The sequence below is a fragment of the Leptosomus discolor genome, chromosome 1, assembly GCF_034619465.1.
Source record: "Leptosomus discolor isolate bLepDis1 chromosome 1, bLepDis1.hap2, whole genome shotgun sequence".
Classification (NCBI taxonomy): domain Eukaryota; kingdom Metazoa; phylum Chordata; class Aves; order Leptosomiformes; family Leptosomidae; genus Leptosomus; species Leptosomus discolor.
The window spans coordinates 138,054,607-138,070,076 of NC_141391.1; the positions used below are offsets into that span (position 1 = coordinate 138,054,607).

General features: G+C 37.2%; 1 protein-coding gene across 1 annotated transcript in view; it reads left to right on the plus strand.

Moving 5' to 3' along the window:
* The window catches only part of LOC104347009 (potassium voltage-gated channel subfamily KQT member 1), a 518,893-nt gene that overhangs the window by 96,772 nt on the left and 406,651 nt on the right, over positions 1–15,470 (plus strand). Inside the window, exon 11 of the mRNA XM_086465940.1 lies at positions 7,830–7,944. Coding sequence (XP_086322066.1) covers positions 7,830–7,944 — 115 coding nt within the window. The remainder of the gene's footprint in view (positions 1–7,829; positions 7,945–15,470) is intronic.

The following is a 15,470-nucleotide window of genomic DNA, read 5'->3' on the forward strand; positions in this document are numbered from 1 at the left end:
GTTCAGTGATAGGCTGCCTGTTTCTCTGGCTTCCTTGTTTTTGGCGTCTTCTAGTCTGTTTGGCTCAGTAAGATGGAGGACAAAAATCCATAGAGGTAGATTTTGTTGTAACAAGTAGAAGATTTAAGGGCATGTTGTGCATGGAAAAAGGTATCTGACTGGCAGAGTTGTATATACTCCTGAAATGCTATATCCTTTCTCTTGTGGAAGGCTGGAGGGCAGAGATAAATATCCAGGCAGTTGGACTACATACCTAGCCATGCAGTAGATATTCATATTGTCGTCCAGTGTGCAGTATGACTAAATGATGATAATAGAATGACTACAGCATGCTGACAGCTAGCTGTGTTTAGCACTGTTGGTTTTTTTTTTTTTAAAAAAAAAAAAATTACATCTGACTTTTTAGAATAAATTTTAGCATGCTGTTTTGACAAGGAATTGAAAACAGCTTCCTCTAGCTTTCTGTTGTGGGTCGTTCCCATGAGGAAACCTGAAAAACAGTCCAGGGCATAATCCGATCAGAAATGTGAAAGTTAAAATAGCTAGATTGGTATTTCTACTTTGACACTTAGCTGCATGTTTTCCTTAATGCTTTTATCACAGCACAATCAATACTCATTTAAAAATAATTAATATGCTCAGATTAAATTGGCCAAGGAAAATCCTTTCTTAACTTAAGGCTTTTGAAAGGGACTGAGCACAATGGAAATCATAGTTTGCTATCTGAACAGATAGTGAGTGGCACCAACACTGCATGCTTCTCTACTATGCTCCATTAATCTCCAATTCTCTTCTGACAGGTCATATCTTTGTATGAGGAGGTACTTACAGCTCTTTGTGCAATTGGTCCCTGACCACTTTTCTGAATCTATCAACAAACCTGCTTGTCAGTTAATGCTGAACATTATACAGATTCAGTGGTATGGATGATTGTTTACAAGTTTTGTACAAAATATTCAGCTAAATATTCTAAGCCAATATGCTTCATTTAAAGAAAAGAAGTTGATTTTGTACTGAATGTGCTTTTTCTTAAGATGACCTGGTTTATGGTGCTGTAGAAAGATTTTGGTGTGGGGTTTTTTTTGTGAATATGTTGCATCCTTCTTGTTTGCTAGGTCTTACAAGGATGTTCAGGCAGTCGGGTAGGTAACAACATCTTCATATGCATTCAATAGTACATTTCATTGTTTTCTCTCTGTGTGTTTTCCAGTACTACATGCCTTTGTGATTTTGAATTATGTGTTGGTATTAATTTACATCTCCATGCTGTCCCATTAGATGTGTAATGAGTGATTGTGGTTCCATGGGGTAAGTCAGTATGCCATTTGGCCTGCAGGCTTATCTAAACAAAAGAATGTACAACAAATAAAGTCAGCATTAGTGCATTTTGAGTGCTGATTGTTTCAAATCAGATACACAGGAAACCAGATGTTGAAGTTTATCTAAAACACTTGCAGCTGAACGTGTAACTAAGTATGGCATGGCACTTTTTGCATATACTTAGCAATATGTTTGCAGCAAATAAAAATTTATTCTTATTCCTCAATTCACTTTTTCAGATGCTCTTTTATTTCTATTCTGCTAGCAAACTACTCTTTGGTTAATTTTGGTCTGATTCTGCAGGTCTTCTGGGAGCAAAATCAAGTTCGGGGAGAATGTACAAGAATGGTAGTATCAGCCACTTATTGTCTCTGATGACAATAAATTTAGATGCCTAAAATTAGGTACATAAAGTGGCTTGGCTTTTTTAAATGTACTGGGCACTTGTAGCTCTTGGAGTTGTGTATGGGGCAATCTGAGTATTTGGCATTTGCAGATGGCTTACATTTGAGTACCTAGTAAGGATTTAAAATCCCAGCTTCAGATGCTCAGATTTTTAACACTTATACAGAAAACTAAAATAAAAATAGCCCTTTTGTATTTAGATTAGTACAGAGTGCATTCCTGACACTTTAGTTCCACAATAGCAATGAAGAAAAGCTCTTATAAAATAATTTTCATAAAGACGTTATTCAGTCTATGCTGGTGATATGTTTTGCCCTGTTCTAAGACGACTGCTCAGGTAAGCTTGAATACCATTTGACGGCTGAGATGAATAATAACAGCAAGTTGAAGAAGTTTTTAAAGGCAGGCTAATTGTCAGGTATCAGACACGTATAGGTGCCTTAGCTTTCATAAGCGAATATCTCCTTTTTTTCCGAGGAAAGTAAGGATTTGGAAATGTCTCGGTCTAGGTCCCAAACTAGTTGGCCTCCCTATACAGCTTTAAAAATACTGCATTTTGAGCAGCGAGATGATCTGAGTTCCTGCCACAAGAAAGAAGACAGGAAATAATGCTGTCATCTTACAGGTAGTTCTTACCTGTGGATGAAGGAAGCATAGTCATCCCATGGATTTTCTGTCAAGGTGCAGCATTATATTTAAAATTAAACCATGTATTTACCTCACAGACATTTGTTACATTGAGTAGTGGAGTCTGGTGTTACAAGACAGTGTTTTAACAACTTCTGATCTGAAAGGCATTAAAAAACAGTGGCACTGAAGGAATAGATTGGAATTTACTTTTGGTGTCTCAAGCCTGGTTTTTTTATAGTGTTCTGTTAAAAAAATCCCACCCAACCAAGCAAAACCCCAGACAAACAGAAAAGCCCCAACCCTTACTTTCATCTGGTAAAAGAGACCTTATCCTCATCAGTGTTCTCTTTACGTTAGTCTTTTTTACTGCTTTGAACACTTGTTTAGCTTACCTTTTATGTCCTGTCTGGCCCTTCTCCAGCCCTATGTTTTTACATGCAGCTCTATGGCTTTCCTGGTCATCTTGGAGAGGGACTTTTTACAAGGGCATGTAGTGATAGGATGAGGGATAATAGTTTCAAACTGAAAGAGGGTAGATTTAGATTAGATGTCAGGAAGCAATTCTTTCCTGTGAGGGTGGTGAGGCACTGGAGCAGGTTGGCCAGAGAGGTTGTGGGTACCCTCTCCCTGGAATTGTTCAAGGACAGGTTGGATGGGGTTTTGAGCAACCTGATCTAGTCAAAAGTGTCCCTGCCCATGGCAGGGAGGCTGGAACTAGATGATCTTTAAGGTCCCATCCAACCAAAATCATTTATGATCTTTATCCATCTGCTCTGTGAGTTTTACCCTGTCACCAGGTACTCACATTGTCTTCACACAATCAACTACTTAGCAATTTGAGGAATAAATATTGATGTGATAGGAACTGTTTTATGTTAAACTGTCTCAAATTTATTGTCCATTTCTATCCATGTGCCTGTGTTTTCCCAGTTTAATTTGCCAAATATCTCCTTTCTTTCAAGTTCTTTAGTGTTTGTATTCCTAGGAGTAGAAACTGCAGGTAACTTTCTATATAAAATCAGCAACCACTGCAATTCTCTGCAAACTTTTATAAAGTAGACTATTTGGGAATGGTATGAATTATCTTTAAATTTGTGTTTGGGATTTTTTTGTGAATATGAAAAAAACCTCCAAATAAAAACAGTAAGTTGTAATTATTTGCCATAGAAGAGACCTGCTTGTTCTTTTTTTTTTTTCACCCTCTTTAACTGAGAAGACAATAGTGCAAAATCTTCCTGGTTGTTTTGTCCTGGTGTTGATAGGCATTGCTTATTTGAGGATGACTGTGGTAATGGGAACCATGTGCAATTGAATTTTCTACTGCAGTTGTAAACTAGGACTTACCTTTTTCCACCATACTACAAAACAGAAGTTAGTATAATATAGATAAGGAATCTAAGGTTAGGTAAAGCTAAGATCTCTGGGTTACCTTTCAACGTGTTTATTATATGTTCTCACCATTTTAGAAACTGACACTGAATATAAAAATAGAGATATATGAAACTTAGCTTTCCTTTTGCTGTTTCATTTAATGAGTTGATATGTTTCATGGATTCCTAGGTCTATGGCATTCACTGGTGTTTGTTTTACTGTGGTGGATACTATTCTGAATTTTCAACTTGGTGCTTCCAACTATTCATGCTCAAAAATATATTTATTTTATAACCGATTAGGTACAGCTTCTTCATACTGTTAGTAATAGCATGTGGAAAGGAAGGATGGCTTCTCTTGCCTTTCCACTTCATATTTCTTTGCCTTCCCTCCTTGCTAGTCTGCAACAACAAAAATTACGCATTTGTTCCCATAAAGTCAGTTTGGAAAAGGAAAGCTTATTAAAATAAATATATAGAGAGAAGATATAGTTGCTTTGACTTGAGCTGCAGACATTACAAACTTACTATATGTAGTAGCTGGACCTTACAACTTTGAGTTTTATTTCTGGAAAGCATTACTGCCATATGTTGAATGTATTTTAATGCTCCACATTTCCTCAAAATCAAAGCATTATCATGAATGGTTATTATGAATTACTTCATTGCTCAGAAGCTTATGGATTCTTGACATTCAAAAAAAAATTTGTTCTTTTTTGAGTAATTTTGGGAATTTTGATTTATGACTGAACATTGTTGTCTAAATGAGTTTTGGAAGTTCAGTCAGGGAAGGTGACAGTTAACTTCAGAAACTGAGTTGGTACCAGAAAAAGTGTTTCAAACAAGAAAACTGCTCACTACTCTCACAGTCACCTTAAGGATAGAAAATATTTAGAACAGAGGATGTTACTTGCATTTACCATTGACATTAATGTTTTGATGTGTGGATCAGGAAACATTATTAATGGGTTAATATTTTAAAGCAGGAACACACAGAATTAATGGGTGATAAAAGCTTAAAGGGATTTAGTATTAAATAGCTTTTATTACAAGGGATAAAGTGTTCTCTTGTAATGGCTTAATACTTCACAAAACACTAACCTGAAGTGACTCTGAACACAGTCAAGTGTCTCTGAGAGTAGTAGGGAATCTTATAATATCACCACCCAAATATTATGAGCATCAGAGCTGTGATTTCTGCTTTAACTTGATATTTAAGAGCAGCACTTCCAGGAGAAGCTCTACTTTCTCTTAATACTTGTGTAAACTAGAGGCAGGTTTTTGAGATAAACCAAGTCTGCAACCAAACTGACAAAAATTTTGTCCACAGATCTGACCATATGGGAAGCATGGGAGGGGAGAGGGGAAGCAGGGAGGAAATCTTTGAGACATGGCCCAAAGTATTTAGTTTTATGGACCCAAGTGCATCTTCAACTAATAAAATGAGCTAGGGAGTGTATGTTACAGAGCTCTTGTTTGTATAAATTACTTAATCACGTTGTTATCTTTTTCAAAATGCTTGCGGGAATGAAATGTAAGTGTACTGCTTGTGGAATGAGACTGTCACAGATAATTGTATCAAAGTCTTCACCAAACAGAAAACTTGCATGCTTTTACCCCACATAAAAAGGGAACAGAAGCTTGCCCTGCTTGCCTAGGTAACCAAGCATGGGTTGAGGCCGTTAAGCCCAGGATTACATTCTACAGATATTCTTTGCAGAGGTCCATGCTCAGAGAAGCGGGGGTTCCAGGTGCACCCTCCAGTAACAGCAGAGCTGCTCTGCAGCTGTCAGCACAGCACCCACAAATGAGAAAAATGAGAAAGTGAAGGTTTCAGAACTGGCCTGATACTGTTGTCCCTCTTTTCTCATAACTATCATGTTATGGAGCAGTCTTTGTAGTAGTGAACACTTCTCAAAAAAGGAATTCAAAGTCAAACAAACAATTACAGTTTTGTGTTTTTTTGAAGAACCCATGGATGCAGATTGCAAACAGCAGTGTGATGAGACTGAGCTAAGTTTGATAAGGCAGTATGGACCAACCTTTAAAATGACAGAAATAAAATATCCTTCTTCTTACATTGCAGTACTTTTAATCTCTCTACTGTCTGTAAAGGAGGCAAAACCCCACGAATTAACTAGGTCCTTTTCTTACCATTTCAGCAGTCCATTGTGTAGTAGGTCTTGATAGCAATACAATGTTTTCCTTTTAATTTGATTATGGCTTATATGGGCACAGTGATTTAATTCTGCCTTTGGCCAACTCTCAAGTTTTGCTAGGTTTCTATAAGGAAAACCTTACTGAAGTTAAGGCCAAAACTTCCCAGTTTAATTTTGCAGATGTGATCATGTGCCATGTTACTTCTTTACAGAATGAAGGAGGCTATTCCTAAATTTCCTAAATGTGCTTCCCAAAGCAGTACTTCAAATATTGGATCTATGAGTCTCAAGACTTTGTCCAGAAATAAGACTACATAATTCTCTTACAGAAAAATTTTCTTATCAGAACAAGTGCGGAACTGGCAGGTCTCAGGAAATAAACACCAAAGTGTTTCAGTAGTGCTGGAGGAGCATGGAAGTTCATGTTTCCAGCACCAGGAAGACTTGGTTTTCCTCTGGAAACATAGTTCAATTGTGATTAAATGCAGCAAATGTAAATAAAATAGATTTGTAATTTGATGTCCTTTAGCAGTATTTAGTTATGCCATTTTATAATTATATTCCAAAGACTTCATTTCCACTCCTTGCCATTTATGCTATGGCTCTTCCAATAGTAAGCTCTGATGTTGTGTGCTCTTCAGTATTTAGCCTGAATGTAATCCAGCCAAAGCAGTGCTGTAGAATTAACTTGAGATTTCAACAATTTGGTTTTCTGGGAGGCAAGCCACCTCATTTCTGTGGGTTGCTTTTCTTTTTTTCTTCTTACCCATCACAGCATATGCAAGTGACGCTACTTTGTCTTTTACTTGTTTTGTTTGACACCTAATTTTAGTGATTCCCTCCCACCCCCAAACGTTCATCTTTTTCTTTTTTTTTCTCCCTTGAATTTATATGCATCATCCTATGCATTTTCCAAGTTAGACTCTACCAGCTCATAACTGTATGTGCCAAGCTTTCAAGAATGATCAGAACTAAAATAGATAGGGAGCTCCCTTAGACACTGTTAGGGTCACCAGTAGTAGTGAAAAAACCTGCTATTTCAGATCACAGCAATTTAAGCTAGATGTACTTCATAGCTTTTGAACCAAATAAATATAGGAAAAGATACTGAAAAGACCTTAAAGTAAAAATTGCTTATGAATATTGATGCAGCTGAACTCAGAAAGGCAGGTACATATATACTTCACATTTATGGTGGAAGAAGTCAGCCCTATACTTGATGGAAATGAGTATTGGGGCTAGAGATTTTTAAAACATCAATTTTCATCAGTTACAGGGCTAGCTGCACTTCTGGTTTTTTGTAGTCTATGAGTGAACTCCTTCATTCGTTGGTCATCATATGTCTTCCCAATCTGTAATGAGATTAGTGGCTTGCTTATGCTTGAAACATAAGCTGAGCTACAGTACAGCTTTATATCTGTCACGGTTACCTTGCTGAGCTGACTGCATTCAAACACCTGAGGCTTTTCCCTGGATGGTGGGAGAATTTTTGAACACTTGTGACTATAGTGACCAAATAGAATACTTGAAACAAAAGTACTGTTTATATGATAATAGCAATAAAATTTTAACGAAGGGTTTTCAAGAAGTTAAAATATACATATCAAATAGTATTAATTGAAGAAAAGAAAGTCAGATTGTTTCTATCATCATGCCCATGTTGAAATTGTGTATGGTGAATTTCTGCTTACAGGGCGACAGTCCTCAGGAAGACAAACCTTTTTTGTAAGAGATTCCTGTGTATTTGAACTGTGTTTATGCACATATATATTTTTGTACACCATATGTTATAAGCATCAACTTCACATATTCTGACAAAAAAAGAAAGCCATGTCTCGTATTAGAACCATTTTGTTAATCTATTGCACAATATCTTAAGCAAGGGAAAGAGATTGTATGTGCTGTCTCCCTAATGTATTATGATTTCTTTGAATTATTTGTGCAGTGAAAAGACGTTTAGAAGGCAATACCCAAGAAATGTCACGGGCCAACAGCTTCACTGATGACATTGACCTTATATCAGAAGAGTCACCACTGCCAGCTGTATCTGATGTGGCACAGTAAGTGGAACAACAAGTTTTTAATTGATACTGTAAATGCTCATTAATGGTGAGAGAGACTTGTTGCTGAACAAAAGTATTACCCTTTGGCTGGCTGCACTTGAAGTGATTATGAATTTGATCTTGTTTAAGAATATGTGAATATTTCTACAAAATGCAAGGTTAGATTCAAGTTTAATGGAAGTACTTAGATGTGGAAAGAGAAGCATTACTCTGTAAGGGTGGCTTGCAGTCTCAGTGTCTGTTGTTTTACAATTTAAGGCAGCTGACAGTTCTTGAGATTGAGTTTTACAGGTAGGTTTATACTTTGTAGAGTTCTGAATCAGTGCTCTAAAGCACTTCTGGTATAAATAATGTATGAATTGATTTGAAACATAAATGAAATAGTCATTTATAGCTACAGCCTGAAAATAGAAAGGCCACATAATGTGTAATATTTTGATTAAGTAGGCGCACTTCTAAGGAAATGATGTTCCAAACATGTAAAAGTAAAATTATTAAGGAGATGCTGAAGGTGTCTGGATTCACCAGGACAGAAAATCTCCATTATCAGTGAGCTTGCTGCAATCGTTGAATGATCTCTCATGTTGCTTGTATTTGGTTTAGCAAATGTCTATTTCTTTAAATAAGCATAACAGTATCTTCATGAAGGACACCTGCATGTTATGTTTTGACAGGATCTTGAGTAACCTTCATGCTTTTGTCATATATGTACAATTCCATTGTTGGGGATGGGGATTCTGGAGTAAATTTCAAATGTGAAGGGAGAGCATTAAAGCACACAGCAAGGCCTGGATGGACCAGAGCATCCAGGTATCATCCTAAGGCTTTATCTTACATGCAGAAACTGATATAAACAATGCTGGTGAATAGAATTCTTGAGTTAGCAGTGATGTACGGCTTAAAGGTACGGTACAGCTGGCATAAGCTCACGAATGTCGTTTAGATGTTATGTTAATGTTGGTGAAAGACTTGCCTGAGTCGAGCCTGCAAGAGAAAATAGAGAATTGTCATCGGAAAAACCCTTTGGTAAATATCTGAGACTGAAAAGAGGAGCAAAAATGGTTGCTTGCCTTCAGATAGGAAAATATAGACAATGATGTTCACGATGAATTTGAAAGCAATGCTTCCAATCTATGGTGTGATTGCTTTTAATTTTTTTTTAAATTTTTTTTTCACATCAGATGATTACTTTCTATCCAGGTAACTCACGCAGATGGTGTGTCTACTAAATCTACAGTAACTATACTATGCATTTATACAAGATATCCCAGTGCTCATATTTTCACAACATATGCTATATTTTGGACCTTCTTTCAAATGAGAGAATTATAAATTGTTCCATTCAAATTGGTCTTTTTTTTTTAATCAGCATGGTGCAAGCACAGGATCTTGCATTTGGAAAGAAACAGTTCTAATCTTATTTCTACTATTTAGTGCATGAAAAATGGTGGTTCTCTATGTTATTCTGTATAGTGCACCTTGCAAACTGAACCTGTGTTTCTAGCTCATATTAGAGTCTAAATGCATTTCTTTCTTGTGTGGAAAGTAAGAAAAATAGTAGAAAGTGAGCCAAATACACAAATGAAAAGAATTTTAAATATGGAGAGTATTTCAAGTAATATGCTACACAGTTCAAAGTAATATACTATCAATTCATTAATTCCTCTTGATGTGGAGGTCAGGTGCATATAAACGGAATGATCTTGCAACTAAATATTGCTAAATTAATTATTATTAAGTTCTAAGACCCCCTGCATATAACATATGTATAAATATTAACTTCTGAATATTTGTAATTAACTTCAAATATACAGAATACATAAGGTCAAAAGTTACAGATGTAATATAAAGTTATGAAGGTACTAAGTAAAAACAAAGCCCGTTTCATGTAGTTTTTGCTTCTAAAGTCAAGCCTGCCAGTTTTCTTCTTTATCACAGATAATCTCATTTTGTCTGTGTGTAATATGGCTTAGCAGGATGTATTCATTTAAAAGTTGTCCTGATTCTTGAGTAGAAATGTAGTATCGTATTATTTAAACTGTGAACTTTGGGCAGACACAGGACATGATGTATTTTAAACTGCCATTTCTCATGCAAACAATAAGATATTAACACTGTATTTGCCTGATAGGTATATGTCTTCTACATGAAAATTAGATACGCTTAACATGATTATTTGTCTTTTTTAGCAGAAGTATAAGCAGGTAAGTCTTCATGTGTGTTATATTTGCTTTAGTGTGTGAGCTTTCCAAAACAGCATGGCTTTTGCTTTGCACTTAGTAGAATATTTCCTACACTAGTGTGTCTTGGAATTTGTGATGGGAAAATTTTTTTTTCCTGTTAAAAGTTGCACTTTCATTCTGCATATTTACCTGGCTAGAATAAACATGTTTATTCTGTTTGTGCACATAGATGTTGTTTCATGGCCTGGAGTTACGTACCAGTTAGATTTTTATCCTCCCGGCCCTTTTGGAGTGAAGTACAAAATGGAAAGTGGTTTTATCTCCTTTGGAAATGACATGCATTTGACATGCGACAAGTCTTCATCCTAGGTTCACAATGCAGTCAATGAATTAGACAAAAATTCTTCCAAGAGTAGAACTCAGCCAAAGGTGTGTATATAAGCAATGAACCTTCCCAGTTTGCAAAGTAAGTGAAAGCATGGCTTTTGCATAACAGTTGATGATAGTATGCTATGATGATGACAGTTCCACGCGGAGCACTTCTTTCTGAAGTCAAGCTTGACTTTAAGCTGCCAAAAAGCAAAGTTTTCCTTGCCTTCAACAAGCATTATGAGTTACAAAAATCAGTCTCACAGCATACCCTTATTCCAAAGCCAGTAACTGGTTATTTTTTTAAACTTCTTAATGTCAGGTCTTTAACTGTAGTGCTTTGAGGGTTTTTTTTTCCTCTAATGTGAACAGCAGATTCTTCTGAAATCCTTTCTGCTAGGCAGATGATAAGAGAGATGTTCTTTGATGACAGTAACCTTTACTGTTGGTCAACCTCTCTTCAAATCTCCCTTCATTGTGTGAGAAGGCAGATATTGTCCCAGGAGAAAAGAGTTCCTATGCTTAAGCTGTGCTACCTTGGACAAACATCTGTTGCATCAATCTGCACATATGCATTAGTTTCATAGGTTTCACCAAGTAACCACTTCAGTTACTATCTGGAAACTGGTGATACTACCATTTAAGAATGCGTCTTGAGTGAAAGCAAACCAGTTCAGTGGGTTGCAACACTGCCCAGGTTTCGGTGGTTAATACATCCACTATTGGATTTCTGATGTTAGTGATCCATGCAAACTTAGAGAATGTATGCTGTCCTGGTAGAAAATGGAAGGTGTCCATAAAACTAAAACCAAAGAACAAGCTTGCAAATTGATCTTAAGATACCTTTCTGTAGAAATATAGCTGCTTTGGATCCTTTAGATAGTTGGGATGATATGGTGATCTGGGCAAAAATGTGGAAAAATGCAACCTCCTGAGCCAGGGAACAAAAGCATCATATTCAATATGTAATTCTGTGGTTGTTTGAAGTTCTTGGTGACTATCTCTGGCCCAGCCTCTCAGGGATAAAATTCTCATGTGGTTGCTGACCTGAGAGGAGCTATGTTGTTTTATACTGACTGTTTCTGAGTTGTCCAAAGTTGAATAAGAATGATGTTGTTAGAGATTAATCAAATCTGTCAGATGAAATGCATACGTTAATCTCAATCAGTTGATGAGTAGTTCTGCTTTTAACAATAAATGCTTAACTACTTTATTGCCTGATGTAGGTCCTCTTTCTTCCTAATTTCCTGCTGTATGCACACAGATGTTTCTACAGAAGTACAGAGGATCTGGTATAGAATTAGACCCACTTGTGAAAATAAGGCATGGCAAATTCCTGTATCTCTGTAACAGATTGCTTACTAATAAAAGAGGCAAAAGATTACTCCGAATGGCACTGATTAAGCAAGTGGCAGGCTGTGATTTTTTAATTATTTTTTTTAAGTCTTGTCTCCTATCCGTTGTTGGCAGTACTGTTTTATCTGTGTGATGCAGCCTATCATGTGTATCATAACGTCTTTGAGGAAAAGAGTTGACGTTAAGCTCTGTAAAATGAGTAAGCTGTAAGCTTTCTAATTCTTAAACTGTCTGTAAGCAACAAAAATGCAAATAAAACCTCTCAAAGTGCATATGAATTTGGTAAGTGGCAAAAGGAAGAAAGGAGGAGAAATACACATCAGAATGAGAGCAGGGACAAACCTTAGTGGATTTCTGATCCTTCTTCCTAGTGTCAACATTTAAGGCCAGCCACTCCCAAAAGCTGGTTCAATACAGAAAATACAGTTGTGCTTTACCTGTGTTAAGAGACACAGCCTTTGGGGATCAGTATGTGGCTTGTTTGTCAAGCAAGGGTGTGAAGGTCCTTGAATGCATCTAGAGGAGCGCAACTAAGCTGGTGACAGGGATGGAAGGCATGTCCTGTGGGGAGCAGCTAAGGACTTTGGGCTTGTCTAGTTTGGAGAAAAAAAGACTGAGGGGTGACCTCATTGCTCTCTACAGCTTCCTGAGAAGGGGAAATAGAGAGGGAGGTGGTGGTCTCTTCTCTCTGGGATCCAGTGACAGGACACAGGGGATTCAAAGCTGCACCGGGGGAGGTTCAGACTTTGCATGAGGAAGTGTTTCTTTGCTGAAAGTGAGGTCAAACACTGGAACAGGCTTCCTAGAGAGGTGGTTGATGCCCCATCCCTGTAAGTGTTTAAAAGGCATTTGGACAATGCCCTTAATAACATGCTTTAACTTGGCCAGCCCTGAAGTGGTCAGGCAGTTGGACCAGATGGTCGTTGTAGGTCTGTTCCAACTGAAATAGTCTATTTGTCTACAAGTCCTGTAGGCTACAAGGATACACTGGAGCATTGCAAGAGTAAAGAAGACCACCAAACATAACTTTAAGCCTTAATGTTCTTTTTATCTCCAGCTGGTCCTATTGTTACACAGATTGTGATGACAACAATGCTTGGCCGTGAAAATATTTTCTGTCATACACACCAGAGTTAACCTTCCAGCAGGAAAGAGAAAATTTGGCCAATAGACTGTATTGAAAGATTACACGAACCTGGTCCTAGATAGCACAGTCTCAGGAAAAATATACACAGCACCAGCTTTAGAGGCAGACATCCTGTTTTTGTTTTTCAGAGTTCTGTGGTTTAAAGCTGTGGTGTTTAAAGCTCTTTACACTGTAAGGAAAATCAAAAGTTAGAAATTCTATGTCAGCATGGTTAAGCAACTGTGGTTGATTATGCATTTTGTAGCTCACTAAGGTCATGTAAAGGTAAATGTCAGTTGGTCTCTTAGCAGAAAGCAGTGTAATGCTGCAGTTCAGCAGTCATCACGTCAGCTCTCTTGGGAGGAAACCTTTAGAAGGTGAGATCCACATACAATGACCATTGTCAGTGGTGACTGCCATCAGCTGAACAGCTGTAGTAATAACTCTTCATCTGGAACAGGCTGCCAGGGAAGTGATAGCTACACCTGTTCCCCGCGGGAAAGTGGGGTCTTAATTACTTTTCATGGGTTGAGAGTGAAACCAACAGTTGCTCTTCCTTCTGAGGCCCTGTCCACAACAGAGTCAAATCATGTTAAAGAGCTGTTGGTTTAATATGATTCTGGCTAAAACAATTCTTTGCAAAAGTTTGAAAAACTTTTATGTACTTCTGCTACATTCCTGTGTATTAATCTGTGTAAGATGGCTGTGAAAATGGCTCAGTGTTTCAGTTTGACGTCTTAAAATGGTTTAATAGAAGCATAGAGATCTGAATGTGGAAGCAACCAGATATCCACGATTTCCACCTCCCCTTTTTTTGTTTCAAGCTTATAGTATGAAAACCAGCTCTTAGATTGTTTGAGGGAGATCTTATCTGCAAAATGATTAGCAGAACAACCCAGCATTAATATGTGGTTATTGCACAATCAAAGGAAGTGGGAATATCTGCTGTTTAAAAAAAAAAAAGGAGGAAATGACTGATTGCCATAAGCCACATAAGAACCCTGAAGAGCGGTTGGAAAGACAGATCTGAGGTAAGGCAATGGCTGCAAAACCTTAAGGCCTATAATGTAGCACTTCCTTCTAACAGGGGAAACTGAGACTCCAAGGGTAGGGATAACTGAATGCCTTGTTCTGTCATCGTTGGTGGCTCATAATGCAAAAGGAGTATCACAAATCAGTCTTCAAGAGTAATAGAACCTTCTGTGAGGACTGAAGCTTAATGAGGCAAAGAAGTTATTCTTGTCTGTTGGTGATGAAATATGACTAGTTTCTTCCATTGCCCACTAACGCAGAAATTTTATACAAAGTGAATGGAAGAACTGTAAAACTTACGCTAGGTCTTATCACTTACATTAGATGTGCTGAAATAAAATGGTGCTGTATGTCCCTTTTTATGTTATTGGTCAGCACTTGAAAACTGGAATGTTAAATCTATCTTTCAGCTTTATTTCAGTGTTCCAGTTGTTCCTTCCATCTGTAGATGGCAGTGAAGGTTTTATCAGAGACTTAAGAATATTTTTATGTTCTCCTTCTTTGGCCTTCTGCTTGAAAATCCAACAGTGTGCAACTCTTGACACAAAGCATATTTTCAGTCTTTCTATGGTTTTGGTCTACCTGGGCAAACACCATTTATCTTTGTATTTTTTTCAAAACTTCCTCCAATAGCTTATCTCTTTTAGTTTTACTAAAGAAACAGTTCACCTCATCACCAGCAAATCTATCACATTGAATATCGTTAGATCTAGTAATTAGATAGTAATTATGTGTAGAATAATTGAATCTACTGAAAGCTCAGTAATGCTTTTATTACTAAGATAGTGTCCCTAGGGCCCTTAATCATCAGCTAGATCTGTTGTACCACCTGTTGTCCTCTTGCATATGTTCACAGATTGTTTTAGAATACTGATCTTAAAATTTGAAAGCATCATCAGGCACTTGATGTACCATGTAAATATTGCCCATATTGTCACTAAGCTAATATAGGTACTGGAGAAAGTTGTGAAGCAATACTGGCCATCAACCAGCTGTTGAAGGGAATGCTGTTGTAAGAGGTAACATCACCCAAGAGGAGTGGGTTGGCCAAATGACAGCAGAATATTCCTGAAGATGTTACATTTTGCCTACAATCACTGCATTTATTTTTGAAAGAAAACTGAAGTGAGAGGGATAGATGAAAAACAAATAAGTGGGCAACCCACAAGAACATGACGGGAGGGCATTTCTGTAAATCTTATTTCCAGTTTTCACACTGTGTTGTTGGCTCTTGACAGTTATTCATCCTCACTCTCAGATACATCCAGTATAGGTATTACTGATGCAACTAGATCTGTCCACTGCACTCAAAAGCATTATCAATTGCTTCAAAGAAAAATTTAGATGACAGTATGTCATTTCTGAACTGAAAAAGGTGAAATAGTGAAAATTCAACAGACAGTAGTAATTGCTAATCTGGGTGTATGCTTTTTACTAAGGCCTCGTGTTAAGTTACA